The 22,931-nt window shown below is 39.6% G+C and overlaps 1 protein-coding gene across 1 annotated transcript; it reads left to right on the forward strand.

The window, feature by feature from the left end:
* The first annotated feature begins 521 nt into the window (after window positions 1-521).
* Window positions 522-13,442, forward strand: LOC139158697 (keratin, type II cytoskeletal 5-like). Its single transcript, XM_070736024.1, has 9 exons — window positions 522-1,094; window positions 2,189-2,406; window positions 2,832-2,892; window positions 4,155-4,250; window positions 6,203-6,367; window positions 8,002-8,127; window positions 11,121-11,341; window positions 13,001-13,032; window positions 13,120-13,442. The coding sequence occupies exons 1-9, from the start codon at window positions 522-524 to the stop codon at window positions 13,440-13,442; spliced, it is 1,815 nt and encodes a 604-aa protein (XP_070592125.1).
* The last annotated feature ends 9,489 nt before the right edge of the window (window positions 13,443-22,931 follow it).

A 22,931-nucleotide genomic window follows, 5' to 3' on the forward strand; every position in this document is an offset into this window, starting at 1 on the left:
CGGGCTATTGCTTGACAGTCTGCACAGCAGCTGCCTTCCCTGGGACTCTGCAATTTGAATAGCAGATGGAGAGGCTGATACCATTGCCATTGAGAATAAAGGCAATTGCTCTGTCTCAGGTCTACTCATCAGGTACAATAATCAAGCTTAAGACATCTTAGTCACTGAATATATTGCACTATTGCTGGTCCTCCTCCTCGTTTTCGCCTTCCCTTTTTTCTTTTGGTAAGAAGGGCTGTCCTGATGGGTAGAGTCAATGTTTGGTAAACTGGAGATGAAGATCTGTCAACCACACCAAGCCACGAACACAATATAATAATATCCTCTTTCCCGCCCATGCAAAATCAAATCCAACACCTCCCTGGAATATATAAAAGGGAGGCTGATCCCAACTCTGGATCCAGAGGGATTCGGCTTTCTTTGGGCACAGCACTCTCCAGCTACTCCTTTATTTAAACTTTGCCGCAGCTGCTACTAGGCCTCTTCATTCTCTCTGTTGCTCCTTTGACCTGAACACAACAATGTCTTTCCAGACCATCTGCCAAGGCACCCAGGGGAGCAGAAGGGGCTACAGCTCATGCTCTGCTTTTGGTGGTGGCACTGGAGGTGGAATCAGGCGTAGCTATTCTTCATGCAGAGGATACAGCGGTGGTATGAGAGGCCAATATGGTAGCAGAAGTATGCATAACTATGGTGGAGGTACAAGGATTTCCTATGGATCTGGCTATGGAGGGGGCATCTGCGGGGGATATGGTGGTGGCTATGGAGGAATAGGTGGTGGCACTGGTGCAATAGGAGGTACCTGCGGAGGAATAGGAGGTGGCTATGGAATAGGAGGTGGCTATGGAGGAATAGGTGGTGGTTACGGAGGAATAGGAGGTGGTTACGGAGGAATAGGAGGTGGTTACGGAGGAATAGGAGGTGGGAGAGGACTTGGCGGCATTGGAGCTGGAGGTATTGGCAGTGTCCAAGTGGATCCAAGTCTTCTTCGACCAGTCCGGGTAGACATTGACCCCCAAATACAGCAAGTAAAAAATCAAGAGAAAGAGCAGATCAAAGTCCTCAACAACCAGTTTGCTTCCTTCATTGACAAGGTAGGTTAACAGAACAGAAAGTGCTATATTTTTTATTGGTGTCATGGAATGCATGTCAGCTGGTAAAACCTGATGCACTTTGTGCTTGACATTCTAATAAGGTCTAAAGTTCCTGACGTGAATTCATTTACTAACCTTCTTTATTTGGAAATTACATAGAATAATATAAGAAACATTGATATCATGAGACCTACAAAGACTCATAGTAACTATTTAAAATGCTTCTGTTTGTTAGGCTGTTGGAAATGGATGAACTGAATAGAAGCAAATGTCTGGGAAGTAGTGGAAAACCAGAAAAGTGATTAGAGTGTTCATTATGTAATAGATTTTCAAAATGATTTCGGGATAACAGAAAGAGTTGCCATTTTTAAAAACTAGCATGGTTGGAATTTATAAGACAAAATATACTTGATTACCTTATATATGCCATTTTTAAAAACTAGCATGGTTGGAATTTATAAGACAAAATATAATTGATTACCTTATATATGCCTTATATATTCATACAACCTTTAAAAAAAGATATTTTGTAATAGCTAAATCAGTTGCTGGCCTCCAAACCCTCCTACCTAAGCTGTAATTGGAGATGCCAAGGATTAAAAATGGCTCAGTGCAAATGCCGGGCATGAAAACTATCACAAGTTTTCAAACAATGATGCCTTGTTACTCAAAACATTTGTGTCTATCATTTGTAGTCTAGTAAAAAAGAGGCAGCATTTACATTCCTTGGATGCGTTCTAGCTGGAATATTCTTGCTCAATCACATAGGCCTTTATAAAGTGCCTGGGCCAGAATAGTGTTTGAAGGAGACCGAACAAGCTCTTGATTGATTTCAACTGGCAGCTGAAGGAAGACCAGTGAGATTCATAAACTTCTCAAGATGCTTGTGTCCTTTAGTTCTTCATCTCATTCCCAGATGATCAGAGTTTTAATTTTACAAAGAAAAGTGAAATAGAGAATAGAACATAATGGGTTTGGTCCTATCTCTCAATTAAGGTTAATTTAGCTGGAAGGGTCCAACTTTGCTGTTAATCTTTCCCACAGTTATCCTAATGTATTGTGGTGGCAACTACCTCAAATAATTTCTTTTATAGGTTCGCTTTCTGGAGCAACAAAACAAGGTATTGCAAACCAAATGGCAAATCCTTCAACAGCAAACACAAGGCATTGGCCCAACTATGAATCTGGATGGTCAGTTCCAGCAATTCCTCAATGGCTTGAGGAATCAGATTGAAAATATCCGCAGCCAGAAGACACAGATGGCGACAGAGCTCCAAAGTATGCAGCATTATGTGGAAGACTACAAGAACAAGTGAGAACCTCAGAAACAACAGACCACTGTTTCCCTTTGGCACTTGCAGTCAGGTGACAGTCTGTCCCCTAGATGAGCAGCGGATCACAATAATGCCACTGATCACAATTCTTGAGAAACCTTTCCACAAGGAATGTTCTTTGGATGTGTTGCTCCAAGCCCTGGAGAACATAAATATTGCAGTCCAATGTTATAGATATAAGGTTGGGGGATAACATTACAATCAGCATAAGGTGGGAGAATTAATTTCTTAAGGCTTCTTTGACAAAATTGTTCACATTCTATTCATTATGTTTATTATGATAGCTTTGTATTTATCTTGACTTCTTGTATTTAGGATTTAGCTTGGCTTCTGTAGTCTCGGTGTGACTGTAGTCAAAATCCTGGTCAAGAAATCAATAAACTCACCTTGCCTTTTCTTCTAGGTATGAAGAGGAGATCAATAGGCGCACAACGGCTGAGAATGATTTTGTTGTGCTGAAAAAGGTGAGAAACATCTGGCAGTTTGCTACAAACATGGAAGGCATGCTCTACGGACAGAATTGAATCATTCTTTAAGATTTCTCCAACTTTTAATAACTAAATCACCAGGATCAACAATGTGCATGTCTTTCCAATGTAGGCCTATCTTTTTGTTGTTCCTGATGCTGTTGCCAAAAAGGCTACATGATGCAGTTATAGGATTACATTCCATATTTGAATCTCGTTGCATATGGAAAAGCAGCATGGTATCAAATTGTGAACCTCCTGAATACATTTGTTTTCCATCTTCAGGGAGCCTGGCATATTAAAAGTATTTTGAAACAATACATATATACATACCAAACCATGAACAGACAGGACCAAATTTCTGGATTTTCGTATGTCAAGTTTCATTTGACATGAACAAGATTTTTTTTGTTAAGTTTATACAAAAATGTGAATGCATAATATTTTGATGCACATTTATGATTTAGAGAAGTATGCATAGCCACTAGCAAGATTACCCTGAAAAATATGTAGGTTTTGCAATTGATTTCCTCTCACAAAGCGTATAGCATTTTTTAGTAATCCCTTCTCTCTCCCTCTCTCCCTCTCTCTCATCTACCGGTCTATCTAATCTTTATCACCTATCATCTCACATTTTCCTAATCTTTATATGGCTTTTGTTATTAGCAAACTGCACAGAGAATCCAGACAACTAATTTTGGTCCTCAGATTTGGCTAAAAATAATAATTTGACATTGGAATTAAAACTTATTAACCTCTCTCCTTAACCATTAAAAAGTGTCATGCATCTACAGTATTTATAAATTCAATAGCTCCTGATAATGTTGAAACAGTAAACATGTTCTCCCTGTAATTCATAATGGATCCTTTTAGGGTAAGGTTTACACTAGTCAAAAAGATGAAAAAAATATGTTTTTAAAATATGAACCTATTGTTTCATTTATATAAAAGCAAGGTATCATGTGTTGAAGCTTAGTGATATTTGATTTGATCTGAAAAGATTTGCTGTTCATAATTACACAATGGAGAACAGAAACAGCAATTTTATCCTGCATATACAGTATTTTCTAGTGTACTGTTTCTTCACATGTTACTGATGAGGTCTTTCAAAAACTGAGAGCTAAAGACTTAAAATTAAACAACCTAACAGGAACATGCAAGGCTCTTTGTGTAGACTTGCTAAAAAGAATTCAGGTATGGTCCAACTGGCGATGAGACTTGTTGAAGATTTACACTAACGTTCTTCTTGATCCTTGTAGGATGTGGATTGTTCCTATTTGTCCAAGAGTAACTTGGAAGCAAGAGTTGGTGCTTTGGCTGATCAGATTAATTTCCTGAGAAGAATCTTTGAACTGGTAAGGAATGGTTCAGTTCCATTGGCTAGAAAGACTAGGGTATTTTCAGATCCCACTCAACTCAATTTCAGACTTGTCTTTATGTATACCATAAATCTTTTCTCCCAAGAAAGAATCTTATTTCATAAAGGGCATCTTCACAGGACACACCTTTCAGCGATGTTGGCTACAAATGCAAAACCCCCTCCACATTATAACAGCAAATGTTCTTATAATGCCCAGACGACTGACTTGCTCTTCCTTCTACACCTATCTAAAACCAGAGGTGACTGGAGACCTAGAAACAGGAATGAGGAAAACCATTCCTTCTTCCAGCTCTCTTTTATGGGTAGTCATCAACTTACAACAGTTCCTTTAGGGATGTTCAAAGTTAAACAACAGCACTGAAAAGAAGTGATTTGTGATCATTTTCCACACAACTGTTGCAGCATCTCCATGATCACATGATTAACTAGCATGGCAACTGACTCATATTTATGATGGATGTGGTATGCTGATGTCCAGTGTTGGGCGAACCCAATGAAGCTCGGGTTTGGCGAACTCACCCGAACTTTGCTGTGAAGTTCGGGTGAGTTCACTGAACCCGAACTTTTGCTTGCAGCAAGCCGCTGCGGCATCCTTTTCTGTAAAAATAAACAAGGAGGTGGGGAATTCCCCACCTCCTTTTGCTTCCTTTTATTTTTACAGAAAAAGGATGCCGCAGCGGTGCTGCAAGCAAAAGGAAGTGGGAAACCCACGAAGGGATTCCGGGGGCAGGGCTTTGACCTCATGGAGACTCCTTCCTCTCCGTTTTGGCCGGCCAGGAAGTAGTCTCCGTGACATCAAAGCCCCACCCCCGGAATCCCTTTGTGGGATTTCCCACCTCCTTTTTCTTGCAGCGCCGCAAGCAAAAGGAGGTGGGAAGTCCCACGATGGGATTCCCCACTCTCCTCCCAGGTGGCGGCATTTCGCGGTTTTCGGCCAAACCCAAACCCAAACTTTACCCGAACTCGAACTTTGCAGGTTCGGTTCGCCCAACACTACTGATGTCATGTGATCACCTTTTGCAACCTTCTGATAAGCAAAGTCAATGGGGAAGCAGATTTATTTAACAACCATGTTAAATAATAATAACTTAATAACTGTGACAAGGAAGGTCATAAAGTGGAACAAAACTCATTTAACCGTCTCCTTTAGCAAAAGAACCTTTGAACTCAATTGTAGTCATAAGTCGTAGAGTAACTGTACTTAAATATTTTCGTTACATCATTATTGCCACACAAGACCATATGCAGATGCCACAAAGTTCAGTTAACCCCTGTTTAACTGCTTCTCCTGAGTTTGAATGCACACAGGGCCATAGTAAGGTCAGTAAACAGGGTTCAATTCAGTAGCCATTTTAACTTTCATTCTGAGCCTGATAAAAACAAGCCCCAGATAGACCTACAGCTTAAAAAGAAGGAGATGAAGCATGAGATAAAGAGTGGACCGAAGATCAAAATTAGATAGTCGTGAGGTGATTTATTCAGGGAAACCTCACTTTTGCTTACTGAAATCCTCATTACATTCCGCCAGCCATGTTTTTTGTTTTGTTTTCCCCTTGCTTTCCCATATTTCTCTTTAACACCCTGAAGTTTAGACATTTATTTTAAACTGAAAGTCATAATTCTGTTCTGAATTCTGGATTCTGTCCTTTGCATTTGCAATTTAAACAACTCAGATCTGAAAATCTTTCAAAAAAGGTTGTTTTTTAAAATGATACAGGGAAAGGCTAAGATTTGGCCAAAGCTTTTTTGTGTTACAGAATGAAATAAGCCGTTGTAAAAGAAACACGAGAAGGGGGTTCTAAATAAAAGTATGAATTTAAAAAAGGCATGGTATGGAGAGTAAAACTAATAATTAATCAGTAGTGAAATAGGGGAAAAGTGAGACAGATTACCAACATAACTCAAGCTTTTTTGAATTCTTTATAGGAAATCTCTCAGTACCAGATTGGAGGCCAAGACACCTCAGTAGTAGTGAGCATGGATAATAACACCCACTTGAATTTGGAAGGTATTATTGATGAAGTAAGGAGCCAGTATGAAGAAATTGCTCGCAGTAGCCGAGCTGAGGCTGAGGCCTGGTATCACACCCAGGTAAGCAATTGCACTGAGACAAGGCAATAAAAGCGCCTAATTTATCTTATGCTTTTCCAGAAAGCAAGAACTGGGGATTCAAACTACAAAATCGCAGAACATTGCAGTAGGGACTTTCCGCTTCTACTCATTTGCTGAGACTGCTATTTAAACGGTTGTTCTCTTTCTCCATGCAGTCCCTGCAAATTGGACTTTAGTTTCTCTGCAGACTTCTAAAGCTGAATTTGTAATTCCCTCACCAAAGTACAATATAGATAATTCTCTGAAGAAAGCCTCTACAGCAAATTCCCTCACTGATATTCTCAGGACAGATCAGCTTTCCCCTGTCTGGCACATTCCAAAGTTGTAGAATACTGTACTTATCTTGCATGTTTTCAGTTGTGCTCACTTGGGATTCTGGGAAATGTAGTCCCATCTCATCTGGAATAGGCCAGACTGAGGAAGGCTGAGAACGATGAGGCCTAAAAATCTGGCCAAGGAGCAACCAGTCAATCCTAAAGATGCCAAATCTCAGAGCTGACACACAGGCTAGAAAAGAACATAAATAGTCAACTGTGGGTACCCTAGTTTAATCAATTCTTTTTTAAGTTTTTAAGCCTCTTAATTTTCTGAACAATATATAAAAAGAACAATTATCTGCAGCAAAATGGTCCTTCATTATATATGATAGAGGTTGATACATCATTTGTATAGATTCTTCAACTGAGCCCAGATTTGGCCAATTACAATGAATTTAATTTAATTTAATTTAATTTAATTTAATTTAATTTAATTTAATTTAATTTAATTTAATTTAATTTAATTTAATTTAATTTAATTTAATTTAATTTAATTTAATTTAATTTAATTTAATTTAATTTAATTTAATTTAATTTAATTTAATTTAATTTAATTTAATTTAATTTAATTTAATTTAATTTAATTTAATTTAATTTAATTTAATTTAATTTAATTTAATTTAATTTAATTTAATTTAATTTAATTTAATTTAATTTAATTTAATTTAATTTAATTTAATTTAATTTAATTTAATTTAATTTAATTTAATTTAATTTAATTTAATTTAATTTAATTTAATTTAATTTAATTTAATTTAATTTAATTTAATTTAATTTAATTTAATTTAATTTAATTTAATTTAATTTAATTTAATTTAATTTAATTTAATTTAATTTAATTTAATTTAATTTAATTTTTTAATTTAATTTTTTAATTTAATTTTAGATTTGTAAGCCGCCCAATTCCTTTGGGCGGCCTACAATCAATAAAAATGATATAAAAACAATAACATCCCCTTAATACAAAATGATTTAGCAGCTTCTACATCTTGGCCCTAAGTTCTTAAGTATGGACTCAGTACTCGCAATTATTTACAAAGCCCTTTCTGGGAATCATAATAATCAAACTGATGTCAAATCAATATAAAATGTGAAAATCATGGCTCTTTGGAAGTGGCTGAAGTACAACTTCAAGCATCCTTTACCATTAACTATGCTGGCTGGGTCTGCTGGAAAAATTGTAATTTAGGAATGTTTGTTTGGCCATCCTTTGCCATCCCTGAGCTGTTCTGCTTCCATTGTCATCCACTGGGCTGATGCAGCAAAATGGATAATTACACTTTTTCTGCCCAACAGTATGAAGCTCTGCAGCACACAGCAGGACGGCATGGTGACAATCTGCACACCACCAGGCAGGAGATTCAAGAGTTGACTAGGAACATCCAGAGACTGCGTTCAGAAATTGAGCATGTCAAGAAGCAGGTATGGAGTGTGCAGGGAAGGGTTACAATTCAATCTCATTGGAAGATCGAGGTCACTACCTGTGTTTTGCCCAAAATAAGACCCTGTCTTATACTTTTTTGAACCCTGAAATAAGCTCTTGGCCTTATTGCCATGTTCTTAAAAGCCTGATTGGGCTTATTACCAGCGGATGCCTTATTTTGGGGAAAACAGGGTACATGAGTGTTGAATTTACCGCTACAAAGGGAAAGAATCTCTTAGTGAAGGTTTGTACAAAATCTTATTCTAGGATAGGGATAGGCAAAGTGGGCTCTTCTATGATTGTGGATTTCAACTCCACAAATTTCAACATGTCATAGAACAGCACACTTTGCCTACCTCTGTTCTAGGACATTTGCCTATTTTTAAAGCCATTTAAGTGCCTGTTTTTTATCATTTGATTTAAGATCTTGAAGCATTTTTGTTTCTCAGGCAGATAACATTCTGACTCAGTAATTTAACACATTTCATTGACACCTGCAATCCTTTTAAATTACTTCTCCCATCTTTCAGCGTGGTAAGAGCTGAACTGCAGCACCACACATCTTGTTGCATCATCGCAGCTGAGCTTTCTTGTACACAAGATGAATTGCATTATCTTTAAATAAATCCAGGTGTGATATAGTTGGCTTGGGTAGCAAAATGGAATGGGTGTTGCAATGTGAATTGCATTGGTTTGGGGATAGAATCTTTTCTGCACTGAACCAGTGGTTGAAAAGGAAAGGCTGTGTACCAAGAAAGGGCTGCAGCTCACGATAGAAGACTGGTTTGGCAAGAATAATGTCTTAGGAGTCTTCAGGTAGGGCTGGAGAATCTTCATAAATCTTTAAATCTTAAAGATCTGCTGTTTGTCATTGTCAGCAATTCTTAACTGGATGAGCCAATGATTCAACTCTGTTCCTCGTCCTTAGCCTCTTCATAATTTTAATCTGCTCTTTAGTGGTTCATGGGAGAACATGTTGCAAGTGGGAAGCTTAAGTGCTGATGCTTCCATCTGAAAAGAACCTGTACATTTTAATGCACCATATAGATAGAGAATCTTTTCACAGCAGCCCTCTTTATTTACAAGGCTTATTCCCCAGCCTCAATTAAGGTCCATAAACACTGTATGGGACTGGGGGGGGGGGGAGACAGCAATAAGTCTCCGGAGAGGGGCGGCATACAAATCCAATAAATAATAATAATAATAATAATAATAATAATAATAATAATAATAATAATAATAATAAGTCAAGCCTTGTCCCAAAGATTTTTTTTCAAGAGGAACTTGGCTTTTCTTTGTTTTTCTTTGAAGATGTTTGCTTGTCATCCAAGAAGCTTCTTCAGTTCTTCAGAACCGAAGAAGCTTTTTGGATGATAAGTGAAATGAGCTAGAGTTGGTAGGTAAAGGGGGTAGGTAAAGTTGGCTCTTCTATGACATGTAGACTTCAACTCCCAGAATTCCTGAGGTAGCATGATAGGCTCAGGAATTCTGGGAGTTGAAGTCCTCAAATCATAGAAGAGCCAATTTTGTCTACCCTGGTCCTAGACAACTGAGAATCTTCATAAACATGTTAAGCCTTGCAACAAAAGGCTTAAAGAAGCTTCTAAGATGCCTTTTCCATGCTGATATCTATAGATTGTTGAAGTGCATTAAGAGATTGTTAAGAGAAGTGAAAAGAGTTCACATTTCATCCGTGCCCAGATATAAGTTCATTCACAGAAAATAACTACACTGGTCTACCATTATATGGCTGGAAAAGGCTTTCTGAAAAGGTGGTTGATCTAGCTTGATATAAATGAGTGTCTTACAAACACTCCACCCCCCCATCAACCTGGAGGTGGTATAAGGAGATCACCAGGATAGTTGGAGAAATAAGGGAAAGAAAGCATCCTCGTTCACAATCTCAGAAAATTGAAAAGCAGAAGGAATCATAGTAACAGGGTGTTTTAAAGGAATGATAATTGAAAAAAAGTGGAGTGTAAATGATTTAGCTCTCTTACTCCCCTCTATGTTGATGATGCTTCAGAAAAGAACAATAGCAAAAAAAAGTTTCAGATGATCTTATATTTAGGGCTTGCCTGGGCAGAAATTCAAAATCCATTAGAGTTGGCAGCTTATACATTCAAATAAATAAGAAGTAATAATGCATTTTTAAAAATTGGATTGAGCATTTGAGCTGACACCTGGAACATGAGAATAAAAAAGGATTGTTATATTCAGACAGAGTGCTGAGCCCTTCATGGTTTCTGACTATCATCAATGAACCATCAAATCCCTAGGACCATCAACGAAGTAATCTGATTTGGTCTCTAAGTGTGTTTCTATACTGGGCATTCTGCCACCAAGGCAGACTCCTTTGTAACATATACTATGAACAGAAGCATTTCTTAGTCCACTTGGATGGGAAAAAAAGAGAGGAAGCTATTTTGGATAGATAGTATGTTTCTGAAATAAGCTGCCTAAAGAAAAATAACTTACCTGGGAGAACTTATATTTTAAAAACCTACACTGAGGAAATGTAAGTTAACAAAGAATGACATCATGGAAATTAATTCTAGAGATTGATATTATCTTGAGATCATTTGTGTTAAACTGTAATTAAAGGTAATTATGTTAAAATACTCTTGCATTTGGATAGCTGAAAAAAGGCTGAGTTTTATCAGATCTTTTAAAAAAAATGAAATAAAACCAAACCAGACAGTGAACTTAGAACACTAACATGGATTAATTATTTTTCTGATCTGGACATCTCCAGCTCCCAAGTCCCACCAAGGAAGTGATAGTACAGAAGTATCCCATTATTTACAGTGGGTTTAAATTTATGAATTTATTTAGTTGGGAGAGAAATATTCAGCACTATTGGTAGAAGCCCCTGGAAAATTTCCCAAATGAAATAGAATGACAGCATGATAAATACTTCATCTAAAAGGAGTTTAAAAAAAGATGTTCATGGTGGCAACTAGAGCTGTTTGTTACCTCCATTGCCTTGCAGTATGCCAAATTGCAGTCTGACATTAATGAAGCTGAGGAACGTGGTGAATTGGCTCTCCGAGATGCTAAGCAAAAACTGCACGACTTGGAATGCGCCTTGGCGAAAGACAAGGAAGAACTGGCTCGCCTCCTGAAAGAGTACCAAGACCTGCTGAACATCAAGCTTGCTCTGGATATCGAAATTGCCATGTACAGGAAACTGCTGGAAGGAGAAGAGAGCAGGTTTGTCTGCTGGTCTGGTTTTAAATGGGCCAAGTGTCCACAAGCTAAATCTAAAAATCTACCAATAGATATAAACAATGTCTGTTTAAATATCTGAATAGTTGGAGAGTGTCTTGTCAATATTTAACACCCTAATTTGGGGAATTGCCTTTGGAAAGGTTGATGTGCTTCATGCCATGTGGGTACTCCAGGTCCAACTCTCTACCTTACCTGGATCCCAAAGGTGTTCCCTTTGTGGGCTGGTTTGCAGGTAGGACCAGTGAAGGGCTGCAACATTTTTTTTTACTATCACACTGTGGGTGTGGTTTGTTTTGTGGGTGTGGCTTGCTGGCCACATGACCAGGTGGGAGTGGATTGATGATCATGTGGCTTAAGGGAGTGGCTTAAAGGTCATGCGTGGCATTGGTTGCCGATCAGTTTCCGGTCACAATTCAAAGTGTTGGTTATGACCTATAAAGCCCTTCATGACATTGGACCAGAATACCTCCAGGACCGCCTTCTGCCGCACGAATCCCAGCGACCGGTTAGGTCCCACAGAGTTGGCCTTCTCCGGGTCCCGTCGACTAAACAATGTCGTTTGGCGGGACCCAGGAGAAGAGCCTTCTCTGTGGCGGCCCCGACCCTCTAGAACAAGCTCCCCCCGGAGATTAGAACTGCCCCCACCCTCCTTGCCTTTCGTAAAGTTCTTAAGACTCATCTCTGCCGTCAGGCATGGGGGAACTGGGACATCTCCCCTGGGCCTATACAGTTTATACATGGTATGTTTGTGTGTATGTTTGCTTTTAATAATGGGGGTTTTAGCATTTTTTAAATTATTAGATTTGTTCTTACACTGTTCTTGTTATTGTTGTGAGCTGCCCCGGGTCTATGGAGAGAGGCGGCATACAAATCTAATAAATAATAATAATAATAATAATAATAATAATAATAATAATAATTAAAGCTGGCCAACTTGACGTCACTCACGTCAAGGATTTGGGTTAGGGTTAAGATGCCTGGCCTCTCCTCGCCTCAGAGAGATACAATTTCCCTATCTATTTACTATTACTGAACATCCAAAATATACTATTTAATTCTATGTATATATGCCATATGTGTACATGCTGTATATATTACACACAGGCACACAAAAATATACATTACCTATTATTTAAATTGTATATGTATGTATGTACACACACACACACACACACACACACAGAGAGAGAGAGAGAGAGAGAGAGAGAGAGAGAGAGAGAGAGAGAGAGAGAGAGAGAGAGAGAGAGAGAGCTCTTCTAAAATTATACACATTCAACCTCATTTACTGCGATAGGAAAAACATATCCAGGGCCCAGAAGGGAAAAGAAAAAAATTCAAAATTTTTCTACCAGTTCTGCGAACCTGACCAAACCATTTCTACTTGTTCTACATACCTGACTACCCATAGGAGCCCATCATTGGGTATGAAATGGGGATTTAAGAGAGGGGGGGGATCCATCTTGCAAACAACAAATTGGTTAGGTGATTTGTGCTTGTCAGTTTCAAGCTGCAGCTAATAATTCTATGATTCACATGTAGTAGACCATCATATGGAAATATCATTCGACCTGTTGAGCAATTGTCTACTTCATGAAGGAGAATTTTATTCAAAAATCACCTGGTTGTTTGTTTTTTAAACAGACTCTGTGGCTCCGGATCTGCAGTCCATGTCTGTAAGTAGCTTATGCCTTCCCCCAAATATATTTACCGTTTTCACAGTTGTGGAAGATGTGTGTACTAAACCTGTGTTTTCTTTACAGCTGTGCGGGGTAGTAGCTACGGTGGAGGCATTGGCGGTGGCATTGGCGGCGGCGGCATGGGTGGCAGCATCGGCGGTGGCATCGGCGGTGGCATCTGTGGTGGCATCGGTGGCGGCATTGGTGGCGGCGCTGGCAGCGGCATCTGCGGCAGCATTGGAAGTGGCTACGGAAGTGGAGGCTATGGTGGCATCATAAGTGGTGGAGGGGCTGGTGGCTCTGTCTGCGGAGGAGGATTCTCTCGTGGCTCAGGAAGCGGCTCCGGCACTGTCATCCGAAGAACCACCACGTCCAGCTCGTGCACCAAATCAAGCGGAAGATATTAGGCATCTCTCCTGGTCCCCCACAAAGGAAAGGAACATCTTTTAGCTGCTTGTGTTTACACAACTCTTTCAACCCCATTCTGGCTACCCAGAAAACAACAAACTGTGTTTTCTAAAGTGTAAGATCTGGTCTCTATTTCGCTCCCAGAGGAAACCTGCAACCAGCCCATGCAGAGGTCATCGCCCATCTCACTTCTATTGCTTTCGATGACCAGTCATGAAATGGTAACCAAATTCCATTTTAGGACAGCCAAGAAAGAAAGGGGAGATTAATCAACTATGAATCTGGGTTCCGCATCCTTAAGTATGCTGTATATACTTGGCCTAGCTGGTGGCTGCCAAATTGTGATGTGCATGAAACAGATGTTTCCCCACTGCCTGGAGTCTTCTTCCCACCAATGGTTCTCTTCAGTCTTGCTATAGTTCCCTGCTTCATTGAGGAGATCATTTGTTTTCATTGTATATGTTTGGTCAATGTTAGACAGGTCAAACTTGTACTGCTAAGTTAAATGCCAATTTTCTTATACCACCACTGCATTTTCACTCAACAGTTCGGTTTGCACAAAGACACGGTCCTGCAGAATCCTGAGCAAGCAACAATTCATGGTCAGGAAATCAGGAATCAAGGACTGTACTGTGAAAACATTCAATCTTGGGCCAGTTTTGCGGATTATGTTGCACCTATCTTCATTTCTAAGGCTTTCTTTCCCATTTTCTTAGCAGCTGATCATTTTCAATAAACTGCAGTCTAGTTAGCTGTTGTCTCGTTGTTGTTTTAATGGTTGGTTTCACGCATATTATTTTATTTGAAAAAATGGACCATCCCTGAAGTGGCTTGCACAAACTCCATGTATCATTTTCTGGGAAATAACTTTTCATGAAGATGATTTGTTTATCTGAGAATAGACCTCACTGAATTAATTGGGTCTCCATAAAACAGCATATAATAATATGGATATAATAATATGGGCAATATGGAGTCAGACAAAAAAACTTCATGTTTAATTGGTCTATTCAGAGCTACTTACTTGGAGTGTGGTGAACTCTGGTTTCAAAGAGCAAAGAGCTTACATGATTGGAGGAAACATGGATATATTGTGCACCATCTGTCAGGAACATCTCAAACTACTTCAAAGCTGCTGCTCCGGGACCTATGGAGTGGTCTTCGGTAGTTGATCTACAAACTTAGGAAAATATTGACTGATGCTCTGGCTGTATCCTTGTTTGCCCAGAATCATGTTTTTCATGGAAACCAGGGTTGTGCACAACCTTGATGTATTCCAGTGGACAGGCCAATTAATAAAGATCCCTTTTGCCTTAAGGCCAGCTATCTCCCAATTAAAATAAATCAGCAAAACATAAGAACAACCAAACTTAAGCATTATGATAAATAGGAGTAGTTTAAAGATGGATGCTTCATATCAGTGAATTCAGCAGCCTTTAAAAGTGCTTAACTTTGGGTGGATTTTGGGTTTTTTGGTTGATGCAGTTTTTAAACTATTTACTCAAGGTCTAATTTTTTTTAAAAAATATTGCTTTGTATTCAGAATTGTTAACCTAAAACTGGTATGGAAATTTTAACTTCAGCTTGGATGCAGCATCTAGCTTTTTTTGAGTTTACCATCCATAGAATCTCAGGAATAGTCCTTGTTTCTCAAAATGATTTTTATTGGGTTGTTTTATCTCCTGCTTATTATTTGTATCTGTTCTAAAAATTAAGGTGGTATCCAGGAAACTATCTCATGTCACGCTGTGAAATAGGCTTGATTACTCCTGAAGTAGGTCAAAGAGTTGACTCCCAATGATTGAATGATACCTTGAGCACATCAGAACACAGATATACAACGTGGCCCAGCCCAAGGATGCTGGATCAATCTGAGAATGGATGATAATTCAATTTCACATAATTAAGAATTAAGTTGGCATTTTGTTGGCTCTGTGATCATTGATCTAAAACTGCACTAAAGCTACATAGCTGAGGTCTGTCCGTAGGATGTATGTGTCTGTTCTTCTCAAACAATGGAAACCCAGCATTTCTGTCTTCTACCTCCTTTCGACATCATACATATACTCCATTTAACAGAAGCAACTACATGCCTCTTTTCTGCATCATCAACTCAGAATTACGCTGGGTAGGATGCAATGGGGTCGGGTGGGATGGGGTGGAGGCTGCAAGTACCAGAAGGTTATCCACACTATCTTTTCCTGTAGTAGCTAGCTTTTTCCTTTCCTCTGCTATTATTGCTGCATCATTTCAATCATTTCCTCAGAGCATCTTCAAAGATACAAAGGCATCTTTGTTGGTAGAAGAGGTTACAAGATCCAGCAGAGAGCCAGTCTGAGAGCTAGCCCTTTTATAGGAATCAGCCAATCAGCAGTCTCCATTTCCCCACCTGAATAGAGGACCTGGTTGTTACCAGGCAGTCTGGATATCTAACTATCTTCCTGTGTAGCCTTTTCTATTTGCTATCTTGTCAAAATAACAGGCTTCTGTGATAACTGAATGATGATACTAAGACATTTAATACTTGGCTGTTGCAGATCCTGGTTAGTGGTGAGCTGGAAATAAAAGCATACCTTACATAACAATAAAGGAGAATATTTGTAGCTCAGTGACTAGCATCGATGAGGTTACCCAATTTGGGTAATGAAATGACTACAAGAAAATAAGCAAGCTCAGAGAGCATCTGTTCTGCCTGACTGGCTCCGCAATGCGTAATAGTTCAAGGAAAAGAAATCAAACACACACGTGCTCTGCTAATCAGCAAACTTGTATTAGATAAACAAAAATAGCTTACTCAAAAAACAGTTGTTAATGTCCGAAAACAATGCAAGGCTTACTTCAGCCGCATACAAAAAACACAGGGAAAAACAAACAAAGACAACCTGGAATGAGCAAAGACGTTTCAGGAGTCCTTTTGAATCTTTGAAGCAAACAGCAAGTCCCAGAGTTTTCACCTCCCACTTGTCTGAAAAAGCTGGGTTGAAAACTCCAACGGCACAGAAACTTCGAAGCAGGAACCACAAAGCAACACAGATAAACAGCCACAGTTTGCCTTGGCCTTTGTTCCCTTTTATCCCTTTAGCCCTCATTAAGGGAACCACACCCAGCCCAGGTGCTCCTATAATGATTTGTAATACTCCTTAAAGCGATGCCTTCTTTGCATAGCTCTTCAGCTACGTAGATCAATATATTGATCTGCAGAAGAACCCAGGGAGGAAAGACTGTCTGCTGAATCCTGCGTCCCAGTGGCCTCGTCTCCTGGCTGTCTGCCACATCTTCCTGGCTGTCTGCCACATCTTCCTGGCTGTCTGCCACATCTTCCTGGCTGTCTGCCACATCTTCCTGGCTGTCTGTCACATCTTCCTGGCTGTCTGCCACATCTTCCTGGCTGTCTACCACATCTTCCTGGCTGTCTGCCACATCTTCCTGGCTGTCAGCCAGGCTTTCACATTCACTTTGTGCTGCATCTCTCCCATCTGTGGGAGCAACGGCTGGCCCAGGCCCAAACACAACAGCACCAAGGGTCCCTCAGACTGTATGTTTCAGAAAAGAGACATCGACATTTGAAGGAGTTAATAACTGCAGATTTTCAAGTCTTGATGTTCTTTTTTCTCTCTAAGCAATTGTATCCTATAAATGTTGCAGTTGACGTTTCTTAAAAAGAATTATATAATAGTATTGAATGTGTGGAATCTTATAAAAAACACCATTAACTTTAGAAGAAGAAGAAAAACCCTAGTTTGTTATATAATAGGTTTCTTGTGTACATAAAGGAAAATAACCTTTTACTAAACAATCTAGAGGAAAAATCATTAAAAATATAAAAAGAATAGATTAAAAAATGTAAAGCAAATGAAACAATTTAACTAACAAAACAAAAAAACCCCATTACATATACACAGACAGACAGACACACACACATAGAGAGAGAGATAAAAAGAAAAGTATCAGCCTATTTAAGTACATTTATCTTACATTTTTGCTTTCAAACATTAAAATAATTAATGTTAAATTAAATCTAGGCTGCAAGGAATCATATTGCCTGGTCTTGCTTTTCCTTTAATACAAGACTAATTCAAAAGCTAACAGCTGACAAACCTCAGAAGGAGGTTCTAATCTTGAGTAGTATGCCAAAGGTTGCCAATTGACTGAGAATAATTGATTGAAAGAGATCAAAGAAAGATGGAAGGAATATCTATTAAAATACCGTTTAGTAAAAACATCAATATCGAAGATACCTTAGAAGATAACCCCTACTTAGAATAACCTCTAATATTAGAAGATGAAGTCATATCAGCATTCTGGTCATTATCAAGTTGGTTATAGGAATCAATGGAATACCTATAGAAAAGTGGCAAGCAAAAGAAGAATCAGCCAAGCTTCTCACAAGCAAATCGGAAGAATGACACAACGGCCAATCTACTGGAGGAGATACATCTACATTCCAATTCAGAGAGAGAGAGAAAAAGCAAGAGAGAGAGAGAGAGAGAGGAGGGGGAGGGAGGGAGGGAGAGATTGTTCAAACTATTGCACAATATCATTTTCATATGCTGGCAAACTAATCTTCAGGTTTCTTGTTAGATTAGAGCCCTACATAGGTGCCAGAGGTTCAAGCTGGTTTTAGAGAACACGGGGGAACACGAGGCAATATTTCTAATGTACATGGATATCAGAAAGCCGAAGAATGCAAAAATAAGTACTATGTCATTCACTGATTTTAGAAAGGGTTTTGATTGTGTCAATCACATCAAGCTGTACAATGTGTTTGGGGGGTGGGGAAGGGAATTCTAGCATATCTCATTATCTTTGTGGGAAAACTGTACAGTCTGAACCAGTGTTCCCTCTAAGGTGCGTAGCGCGCTATAGCGTGCTGGTTTTCCCCTCTCAGCACGGGAGTTTTGAATTCCCACGCAGAGGACCTTCTCCTCTCCTCCCCGCTTTGGCGTTGGCAGCCAGGGCCGAGGCTGCCCCAGCTCTGATACCCACCCGTGCGGCGTCAGCGTTGGCCTCCTCCCCCACCACTGTGCTGGGGCTGTCCCCTGGAGCTGGAGGCAATGGGCCCAGGCTCGGCCCTGAGCTCCGGCTCCTCCCCCGCCACTGCACTGGGGGCTGTCCCCTGGAGCCGCGGGTGATGGGCCCGGGCTCAGCCCTGAGCTCTGCCTCCTACCCCGCCGCCACGCTGAGAGCTGCCCCTGGAGTCGGGGGCGATGGGCCCAGGATCAGCCTACTCCGCCCTGAACACCACCTCCTCCCCCGCTGCCATGCTGGGGGCTGCCCCCTGGAGCTGGGGGTGATGGGTCCGGGCTCGGCCTACTCTGCCCTGAACTCTGTCTCCTCCCCCGCCACCGTGCTGGCCAGCAAAGCGTCAAGGATTCTGAGGTGAGCTGTGCCGTGGTGGCAGGAGGCAGAGCCAAGGGGAGGGTGCAGAGCCAAGGGGAGGGTGTGCCGGCCAGCAAAGTCGGCTTTCCGGGAAAGCGGCGTACTTTTCAAACGCGCTGCTTTCCTGCACCGGTTTCCCGGGCGGGGGGGGGGGAGGTGGCCACCTCTCCCCCCCCCGTGGCACCAGGCTCAAGTCCTGTGCCGGCCAGCAAAGCCGGCTGATCGCTGGAGAGGTGGAGAGAAAGAAAGAAAAGAGAAGGGAAAGAGAGGGAGGGAAAGAGAAGTGGAGACGAAGGAAGGAGGGAGGGGAGGGAGGGAAGGAAGGGAGAGAAAAGGGAGAAGGGGAGAGAGAGGGAGAGAGAAAGGGAGGAAGAGTGGAAGGAAGGAAGAGAGAAATATAAAGGGAGGGAGAAAGAGAGGGAGAGGGAGGGAAAGAGCGAAGAGAGGAAGGAAGAGAGAGAGAAAGAAAAAAGTGGAAGGAAGAGAGAAGGAAAGAAAGGAAGGGAGAGAGGGAGAGGGAGGGAAAGAGGGAAGAGAGGAAGGAAGAAAAAGAGAAAAAGTGGAAGGAAAGAGAAGGAAAGAAAGGAAGGGGGAGAGAGAGAGAGAGAGGGAAAGAAAATCAAAATCTAGTTTGAAACTAACTCAACTATTTAAGTGGCATTTTGATACTTAGCAAAGTTGCCCATTCTGAGGTCACTGTTACAAACACAGCATTTTATTTTGAAATTCTCTGAGGCAAAATATGGTGGGTTTTTTAAAAACCAAAATATCTTTACTGCAGATTAAGATCAGCAAAACAATATCAATCATCCAATTTCTTAATATGCTTCAATTTTCATGCCTCTCAGCTGCGTAAAAACCTTTGGTAACTTATAATTAAAAAGTAAAATAACAAATATCAAAAGAAAAACGCAGGCTACTGAAAAATAACATGGTTTCTTCCCTTTGGCAAGAGTGGTAGAAATTTGAGGAGGGATGATTGATTATTAAATGTGGATTAACTATGGAATGATGGTAAAAGATATATTTAGATGTTGTTTAATATTAGGATGTATTAATTCGTAAAATTGGATTAGAATTTTAGAACTATATAGAATTACATAGGTAAAAATAATGGAAGATACATAGGATAAAAAAGGGGTTTATGATATGTACTGTATGATTTTATGAGTTTGCATTATGAATTTAAAATATACTTGGAAATGTAGAAGATTGATGAAATTAATAATAGTAAATGCTAAGTGCCTGAAAATTAATTGAGCTTGGAAATATTGAATGAAATTATAGTAAAGTAAATATGGAAATATATTAATTGATACATTGGTGTTCAGATAGATTTTCATAGTATTATTAGATTACTATAATACTATGATAAATATTTAAGAAATGAAGATTTTAAAGCATGGATTTATTAATAGTTGTGTTTTTGGTTTTGCTGGTTGTTTTAGTTTTAATAGTAATAGATTTTGGTTTTGTTTTATTATTAATTTCTTTTAATAAAAAAGAAGGGAATTTTTTCCTTATTTAACGGCAATAAGAACAGCCTTAGAACTGGTAACAATATACATTTCATACCCATCCCTTCCTTTCCCCAATTTTTTCTTTTCCTTCTTCTAATGTTGATCTTTACTACATGGATACTAGAAAGGAATCAAGAACAACCTAAAGAATTGCTTTGAAGTTCTTTTTTGAAAAAAGTTTTTTATTTTTCTCCACATTGAAAAAACATACACAACAACACATAGGCTCTTAATACCAATCTATATATTATTATCTCTTATAATAAACTAATAAAGTAGCCTGAACTGCATTTCAAATTCCCAGTAGATCAGTCTGTCCGAGAATTTATTTCTGGTGGCTAATTTTAATTATATTAAATGACAGACTGGGTGACTTTTCTCAATTTTTACTTCTTATAATCACAATCTTAAATCTTTATTTCTATATCCATTCTATTATAATTTAATTTTTAGTATATGTTATTTACCTTATGCTGCCACCTTGACTATTTTTGTCATCCGGGTTATAGCAATCATATTTCTCATTTCCGTTTCTCCTATTTATATTAAATTAATATGGGCCATGCCAAAAGGGCCACAGTGGAGGCAGATGGTTACAGGGGACGGGCATCCGTGAACTGGCATCGGTGAATGGGTGTTGATGAATAGGAGGCAGCAGCAGCAAATGAGCAGGGCAAATGGGTGGGGACAATGAATGGGCCTCTGTGGAAATGGTGGTGGCAGCAAACATGTGGTTGCAGTGAATGGGCCACCATGGCAAATGGGCCACAACAATGGCAAACGGACTGCGGTAAATGGGCCACAGCAAACAGGCTGCTGCGAATGGGCCGGATGAATACTGGATGGATGTTGGGAGGCAGAGGCAGTTTCTTCCCCTCTTGTTTTCCTCCCAAAAGATAGGTGAGTCTTATACTCCAAAGCATCTTATAGTCAGAAAAATACAGTAGTTACTTATTTATTTATTTATTTATTTGTTTGTTTGTCTGTCTGTCTGTCTGTCTGTCTATCTATCTATCTATCTATCTATCTATCTATCTATCTATCTATCTATCTATCTATCTATCTATCTAGTCCAATACATAATACACATTGAAGAGAATAGATATGAAGTAATATAAATAAAGAAAAGAATAGAAGAATAGATCGGGTTTTAGGCGTCGTAGTTCTAAGCTTTCAAGACCTAGGATTGATAGTCTGCTTTCGTAGGGTATTCTGTTTTGAGTGGAGGAGTGAATGGGTCTTCTGGTGAAGTATCTTTGGACATTTTCAAGGGTGTTGATGTCCAAGATGTGGTATGGGTTCCAGACAGATGAACTGTATTCAAGGGTGGGTCTGGCAAAAGTTTTGTAGGCTCTGGTAAGTAGTGTGAGATTGCCAGAGCAGAAACTGCGTAGGATCAGGTTAACAACTCTAAAAGCCTTTTTGGCAATAGTGTTGCAGTAGGCTTTGGCACTTAGATCATTTGATATTAGTATTCCAAGGTCTTTTACTGAGTGGGGGTTAGCTGTGAGATTTTGTTTATTCAGTTTATACAGTATATGAGGTTCAGATTCTTTTTGCCGATGTGGAGGGTAGAACATTTGCTGGTTGATATTTGAAGTTGCCCGGTCATGATGTTTGTTCTACTTTGCCTTAATCTGCTTGCCTTCAGTAAGCTTCAGGTCAGCACTAGACATTGGACTCCTGACTGTCTGAATGGCTAATCTGATAATGTTTAGAAAGACCTAATTTTACTTCTGGGCTGTGCAATGAGAGAGAAACTGGCATTTAAGTTTTTTTTCTATCACATTGGTAAGAATGATAGGAATGTAAGGCACAGTTGTGAAGATAAAAATAAAGGGCCAGAATTAGCAAGAGTAAAACCAGCAAGGAAGGTGCGGATTCAGTTATTACTTGGCCTTCACGGAATAGATGTTTTTCAGAAGTGGTTGCATTCCTGTAGTTTCTTTTAATAGCCCTCCAGGGCGATAGACCTGGCGTGCCTCAATTGGCTGAGAATGCAGGTGAAGACACGAAAGAGTAGTAAAGTCAAAGCTTTTGATGATTCCAAAGAGTCATGCTCAAAAAGTGGGTTCTGTCTATCTGTTTCAACCATTTATTCATTTTTAAGGAACTTCAGCTAACCTGTCCCCAAGTCCTCTTTAGCCACACCCATCACACCTGTATTTAGACGTATGTTTAGAAGTATTATGAAGGACCACATATAGATACAGTGTTCCCTCAATTTTCGCGGGGGATGCGTTCCGAGCCCGCCCGCGAAAGTCGAATTTCCGCAAAGTAGAGATGCGGAAGTAAATACACTATTTTTGGCTATGAACAGTATCCCAAGCCTTCCCTTAACACTTTAAACCCATAAATTACAATTTCCCACTCCCTTAGCAACCATGTTTATTTATTAAAGTTTATTTTTAAAAAATGTTTTTTAAAGGCAGACAAAAGTTTGGCAATGACATATGACGTCATCGGGCAGGAAAACCGTGGTATAGGGGAAAAATCCGCGAAGTATTTTTTAATTAATATTTTTCAAAAACCGTGGTATAGACATTCCGCGAAGTTCGAACCCGCGAAAATCGAGGGAACACTGTATAT

This window comes from Erythrolamprus reginae, chromosome 2, assembly GCF_031021105.1.
Source record: "Erythrolamprus reginae isolate rEryReg1 chromosome 2, rEryReg1.hap1, whole genome shotgun sequence".
NCBI lineage: Eukaryota > Metazoa > Chordata > Lepidosauria > Squamata > Dipsadidae > Erythrolamprus > Erythrolamprus reginae.

Excerpts from the sequence above, each read along its gene's own strand:
- LOC139158697 (XM_070736024.1), top strand. The coding sequence starts at position 522 with ATGTCTTTCCAGACCATCTGCCAAGGCACCCAGGGGAGCAGAAGGGGC. Across the intron at positions 1,095-2,188 it reads TTGCTTCCTTCATTGACAAG|GTTCGCTTTCTGGAGCAACA; the intron begins GTAGGTTAACAG and ends TTTCTTTTATAG. Across the intron at positions 8,128-11,120 it reads TTGAGCATGTCAAGAAGCAG|TATGCCAAATTGCAGTCTGA; the intron begins GTATGGAGTGTG and ends ATTGCCTTGCAG.